Here is a 7,091-nt window from a genome sequence, read left to right as displayed (position 1 = left end):
CCTGCTAAAAACTCTCAGTAAAGTAGCAATAGAGGAAAACTTCTTCAATTTGATAAAACAAATCTACGAAAAATGTAACAAACTTAATGATACGTAACTATATACTTTCCTCTTAAAATTAACAACAACCAAGGCTATTTCCTCGTATCACTTCTATTCAACTTAGTACTGGAACTGCTAGCCAACAAGAAACAAAAAAAGTTAAATGAAAGGTGTACATACTGGGAATGAAGAAATAAAATTGTTTTTTGTTCATATGTGACATAATGAACTATGTAGAAAACCCTAAGGAACAGGAGGGAAAGAATTCTGGCACCAATAAGCAATTATAGTCACAGGATATAAGGCTAATATATAAATGACAATTCACTTTCTTTTTCTTTAACCACTGTTCTCTCCTGAAGGTCCCCATAAAATATAGGAGGGTCACTCTCAGATCTTCTTCCTCCCTTCTCCCATGAAGACCCTTCTGTGTCCTACCCTTTACCCAGAGGGAAGGTATGTCACTCAAAGACACCAAGTTTATATTGAACAGGAGCCAGCAGGTGGCATGGAGGTTAAGGGACTAGACGCCCACACGTTCAACTGTGATTCGAGTCCAAGACCCAGTGGCATGAAGATCACAACAGGTGCATGTGAATGTGTGCCCAGAGTCCTGAGAGGAGAATGGAGGAAAAGGGACTGGGGCATGACCATCCCCTTGGGGTGTGATTTCTCACTTTCGTTCTCTCTGACTCTGTCTCACCAGTGAATGCATGTGCCCTATAGCAAAAATATTTAAAAATCTGCATGTGAAGATTCTGAATAAAAGTATTTCATTAAATAGAAGTTGGAAGAAAAGGAATATTTCAACACTAATACATTTTAAATGTTGTTATATAGAATGTGTGTGTTATTGAGTTACTAAAATAAGACATGACTTTCAAATTGAACAAAAAAGATTTCTGGGTTGTATTTTGGGTATATTCATACTTCAGAATATATGGAACAGATATACATCCTATGTAATCTAAGGAAACAATTTATTTTTAAGGGAAAAAAAAACCAAAAAAATATATTGAACAGATCTTGCTAAGTTTCCTTCACTTTGTTACCATTAGATCAGGATTTGGGACATACACATTTTCTCCCTTGTCTCTCCAGCAAGCACATGTGCCTTATAGCAAGAAATTACTCTAATTTTTTTTTTTAAAAGGGAAAATACAAAGAATAACAAAGTTGGAGAACTAATATCTTTTAATTTTTAATCTTACTATTGAGGTGCAGTAATCAAGACAATGTGGTGCTGACATAAGGCTAAACATAGAGGGCAATGAAAGAATTGAAAAATCCAGAAATACGCTGTTATATTCACTATAAATTGACTTTCAACAAAAGTGCTGAAGCAATTCAAAGGGGAAACAATAGTCTTTTCAACAAATTCTGCCGGGACACTACATCTCCAGATGTGAAACAATTAATTTGGACCCCTATCTCACACCACAAAAATGGATTCAAAATACATGTGTGTTTGATTCCTAGCCTGCCCTAAATAGGCCAGGCACAGTGGTGTTCACCTGTAACCTTAGCTAACTGGAGCAGGAGGATCACAAATCATGAAGGCACACTGCCAAAAATACCTCTCTCTTTCTTTCCCATTAAAATAATAATAATAATAAAAATCACCTAAGGGGCTGGCGTAATGGTCTAAAGGTAAAGGAGTCAGATTCTACATAGCTGACTGGTTTGAATCCTGGTCCCAGTGTCTTGAAAAACACAATTGAGTATTTGTGTGTATGCGTCTAAAATTCTGACAGGATGGAGAAATGGAGGAGAGGTCATTGCGGTATGACTTTACTGCATTGGAGGTGCTATCTCCCACTTCCTCTCTCTCTGGAAAGTGCATGTGCCTGCTGGTAAATAAAAAATTTTTTTAAAAATTGATTAAAAGTAGATCAAATATCTAAACTTAAAAGCTAAAAGTATAGGACTGAGATGAAAACATTTTGGTAAAACTTTGTGGTAAATCTTTTATGACTTTGGATTTGGCAATGATTTTTCTGACATGACAACAAAAGTACAAGGGACCAAAGGAAAATTAGATTAACTGGGCTTCATTAAAAACTAAAAGCATTTGGAGACCAACAGTTGGTGTAATGGCTATGTTGCTGGACTCCCATGTAGTCAACTGTGGTTCGAATACTGGACTCGGTAGCTTAAACTCACGCCACGGCATATGTGTGCATGCCCAGAATTCCAAGAGTAATGGAGGAGAAGGGATTGTGGTATGGCCATCCCCTGGGTGTGTGTGTGATTTCTGGCTTTCTGTCTCTCAGTCTCTCTGTGTGTGTTTCTGGCAAGCACACGTACCCTATAGAAAAAACCTCTCCAAAAAGAAAAAGAAAAAACTAAAAACATCTGGCCCACATGGATTCTTAACTTCAATGTGAAATACTGCTTTCAGAGACTTAAAATGAAGATTTCCTGCGAGACGTCTCTCTCACCCATTTCAAGAAAGGCATAATCCCAGGCCCTTCTTCACATGGATCCTGAACTTCAGCTGTGAAATGTTGCTTTCAGAGACTTAATGATTTTCTGCTGAAACATCTTCCTCACTCATTTCTAGTGGGTAGTGTTACCTGTTTCTTTCTCTCCATTTCTCTGTGTCTATATCCATCTCTCTGTGTCTCCCTGTATCTTTAATTTTTTTTTTTTTTTAACAATTTTAAGATAAAGCATTCTCTGGGCTCTCAAGCCCCTTTATTATGCTGATAGGTGCCTCTCCGCATTCTAGTTAGGAAAGGCACAAACCCAGGCCCATTTCCACATGGATCCAGAACTTCAGCTATGAAATATTGCTTTCATGTGGCACGGTTTTCAACTTTTGCTTTTTAAAATTAAAATCTAAAGGTTTTTATTATCTTTTCTGTTACTTCTTTTTAAAAATATTTTCTTTCCTTTTCTCTAATTCTTTTTCTTTATCTTTACTCATAGGCTTTTCAGCCTCTACACATTAAGTGTCTAGACAGGTCTAAGTGAATAGGATCTAAACATCTGAATACCAGTAAGGTCAGAATATTCCTCTATTCCCACTGATTCTGATGCACAAAGAGTGAAAACAGAACAGAGAGAGATTGCAGATCACCTCGTCCTGCACGCCACTGAACACTCAGATTGACCTTCAAGATTAGGAAAAAATGCACCATTCATCAGAGGACTAGAAATCACTGCAGGAGCACAAGAAATATGGAAAAACAAGAAAATACCTCTCCTTCAAGGAAAAATAGTAACTCTTCTTCATCCTTAGACAGTACAATAAAATTCATGGAAATGTCTGTTAAAGAATTTAGAATTTTCATGGCTACAAAGCTCAAAGAGATCAAAGAGAAGAGAGACAATGAACTGCTGAAGAGGCAGGGGAAAGGAGCTGATGAGCTTCAGGAGGTGAGGAAATTCTTAGAAGATCTAAAAGAGGAAATTTGCACTACAAAAAAGAATCAAATGGACTTGTTAGAGATGAAGGCTATAATACAGAAAGTCAAAACGTCTCTCGAAAGTACTAAAATCAGACTAGATCATACCAAAAATGGAATCTCAGATGTAGAAGACAGACAAAATGGCTGGCCTAGAAAAACCCACCACTAAGACTAAGAAAATTGCCCCCCAAAATGAGAATATACGAGAAATACCAGATACCATGAAACGTCCAAACATCCAGATAATTGGGATCCCAGAAAGTGAAGAGACTCATAAGGGCGTTGATAATCTATTCCATGAAATCCTGCAAGAAAACTTTCCAAACTTAGAGAGGCATTCGAAGATCCAGTCCCAAGAAATACAAAGGACCCCCAATAGAATCAACCCAAGGAGATCTTCTCCAAGACACATTACAGCCAGATTGACCAAAACCACAGCCAAAGACAAGATACTAAGATTGGCAAGAGAGAAACGTCAAGTTACCTACAAAGGATATCCCATATGACTGACAGCGGACCTCTCATCAGAAACAATGTGAGTAAGGAAAGAGTAGGAAAATCTATTCAAAGTGTTAAGGGAAAAGCAATTTCATCCAAGAATACTGTACCTGGCAAGATTATCCTTCATATGGGAAGAAAAGACAAGAACATTCTCAGATAAACAAAACCTGAAAGAATTTACCAACACCAGACTAGATGTCCAGGAAGTTCTAAAGGGAGTGCTATGCCAGGAAAATTAAATACAGTCACATAGAAATAAGAGTTCAAAAACTAAGAAAGTGGCCAACTTAATTGTGGGGACAAGTCTGGAGTTGAATAGTATATCCCAGAATTTAATTGGGAATATCAAACCACAACAGAAAATAGATTAAGTCCATGAGACTAAACTGGTGAAATAGAATTTTATGACTTTTAAATAAAACATTGCTGATTTTCTTCAAGGCTTTGTTTTCTGGTTTTAAGGATTTTTGTCCTGTTTTGAGCTGCTGATAGATTCATGTACCTACTATTTGAACAGAATCCCAACCTGTATCTCAGCTTTAAGTTTTAAGCATAGTTCCCTAGCATTTCTTTGATTTATTAAAAGCTAAAACTGCTTTTCTTGAAATTAAAAAATATAGTAAAAAATACAAAATTAATGACCATAGTAAGCTACACAGCATCAGCTAGGTGCTAACTTATAATATATTCATTCTACTAAGAGTTTCATGCATAAAGTCTGACATGTTTTCATAGATATGTATATATTAGCTGAGCTTGCTATTAAAAGTAGTTAGATTATTTAAGAAATTTTGTGAATCAACAAAATGTGGGGGGCGGGGGAAGGAATGGAAAACAACTATAGACACCTGAGATAGTGTGGGAGGAGGGTAGAAAAAGACAGAGGTGAGAAACAGGGGGAAAATATATAAATATATATGAAACTAGAAATGGAAAATTATTGATGATAACATGTATGATTAAGCCACTATGCAGTATATTCTGAATGGGAAATCACATTTTGTATGCTGTGATAATGTTTAGTAAATGAATTTAAAAACAAAAAAAATTTTTTAATTGAACTGAAAAAAAACAAAAACAAAACAGGTCGCCATTAAATTGGTATATGATCTGATGAATGTGTCCTTTAAATCTGAAGGTGTTCTGTTCAGCCTCTGGTGTCATTTAGCAATAACCCCCCTTATAGGTACTGAAACCAACCTGTTCCAGGAACTACCCTTATCTTTCTAATCCTCCCAGAAGCAACTTTCTCTTAATTTATGGTGACTAATTTTCCTACCTCACTACTTCACAAGTTTTGTAAAATCAGGAGGAATGTTAGCTCCAATTATGAGAATGGTTTCAAAAATATTCTATCTCCATGAATGATACTCCTTACACCAGCAATGAATTAAACTTTTTTTGCATCTTCTAAAATGTGTGCATTTTCTCAGGTCTCAGTTTAAAGATATGGACATACATCATCTCTTCTGCTTGGAATTCTCTCAGACTGGCTTTTATATATCTTTCCGTAATACAATATGTTACCTCTTTAGGAAAGTCCCTACCCACTCCCTCTCTTCTGGGCCTAAGTTATGCACCTTCTTTGTTCCACTGTACTCTGAAATGACCTCTGTCATAATATCTCTTTGTTTGTCTCTGATAATTGTAAGGTCATTAAAGGCAGGAAGTGTATCTTTTAGTATAAGCAGCTTACCATAAACATAGGGTAATTGTATCACCCTCATCCACCTGTGGTAACCTACTGTAATAATTGCAATAGTAACAGATGCTATTGCTCAGGTACAGTTTGTGATGTGTGTGTATGTATATGGGTGGTGGTAATTACTGTGACATGTGTTGCACACTGTGTGGCTCACTTTTACAAACCAGCAGGAAACAGTCTAAGACACTGATGTGATTTGCTATCATCCCAAATGAGGTTCTTGAATTAAAAGTTAGGTTGCAACACAAATTGTGACATTATAATCCAAGAGTCTGAATGGCATTTTCTGAGTTGGCAATTATTAATAGTTCTGTGTATCATAATATTTTTGCATATCAGAAAAGAAGGTATTTGAAAATTATATATTAAATACATTACATAAAATTTCACTAGGGTTTTACAACATATTAAGTATCTAATAATTTTTCTGAACTTTAAAACTAAACTGTATATTTGAAATTTTAAAATTAAATACCCTTGTACTATGTCATCAGTCGGAAAATAAGTTTTTTGCTTCAGAAGTGTTTTTATGAAGGGCGCCTGTCCTAAAGCAGCCAACATCTTGGTTAGTACCATGGAATTCTGTAAAAATAAGCAAATGAAAATTTCTGACTTTACTCCTTCCACAGACAAAAGCATTCTAAAATTACATTATAATTAATTTGTTATTTTGTAAAGATAGTATTTATATTCATAAATTAACCACATTTTCAAGATTAAGTTTTATTTTTCTACCATAAATGTTCTTCTCTATTGGAACTTCATGAATTATAAATAAGTTATAATATATTGGGTCGTCAGAAAAGTCATGACACATTTTTACATAGAAAAAATATGTTATGACTTTTCTGACGACCCAATAGTTCCCAACATGTTGAAAATACCATGCACATTCAGAATCCTGAATGCAGTGAGACTATGGGGACCCTAAAGTAAATAATTCCTGATATACTCTCAATGACATACATAATGAAGCATCAAAAACTAATCTTTTAAAATTCTATTTGAGCTTGTCTTAAAATGACATACCCTTTCAAAGCAGAATTCAAATGGTATCTGGAGGCTTTAAGAAAAATTCTCAGGGCCAGCAGGTGGTGTAGTGGTTAAGGTGCTGGACTTCCACATGCCCAGCCATGGTCCAAATCTTGGACCTAGCAGCTTGAAAATCACTGGGCGTGTGTGTGCATATATGTACTCAAAAATCCCAGGAGTAGAATGGAGAAGGGACTGTGGCATGGCCATCCTCCCAAGGGTGATTTCTCACTTTCCCTTTCACTATTTCTCTCTGGCATTTACCCTATGGCAAAAACCTAAAAAAGAAAGAAATAAAGAAATATTCTCTTAACTTTTACATAGCTATGATAGACATCATCCCCCCCTTTTTTTTTCTTTTTTTCTTTTTTTTTTTTTTGGAGAGATTTTCACTTTAG

General features: G+C 35.7%; 1 protein-coding gene across 1 annotated transcript in view; it reads right to left on the bottom strand.

Annotated features, from left to right (window-relative positions):
* CATSPERE (catsper channel auxiliary subunit epsilon) overlaps window positions 1-7,091 on the bottom strand; it is a 226,285-nt gene that overhangs the window by 139,342 nt on the left and 79,852 nt on the right. The window contains exon 8 of the mRNA XM_006157233.2: window positions 6,137-6,243. Coding sequence (XP_006157295.1) covers window positions 6,137-6,243 — 107 coding nt within the window. The remainder of the gene's footprint in view (window positions 1-6,136; window positions 6,244-7,091) is intronic.

This window comes from Tupaia chinensis, unplaced genomic scaffold, assembly GCF_000334495.1.
Source record: "Tupaia chinensis unplaced genomic scaffold, TupChi_1.0 Scaffold000532_1, whole genome shotgun sequence".
Classification (NCBI taxonomy): Eukaryota; Metazoa; Chordata; class Mammalia; order Scandentia; family Tupaiidae; genus Tupaia; species Tupaia belangeri.
Note: the sequence above shows the minus strand (reverse complement) of the source record. Positions and strands in the feature narration are given on the sequence as shown.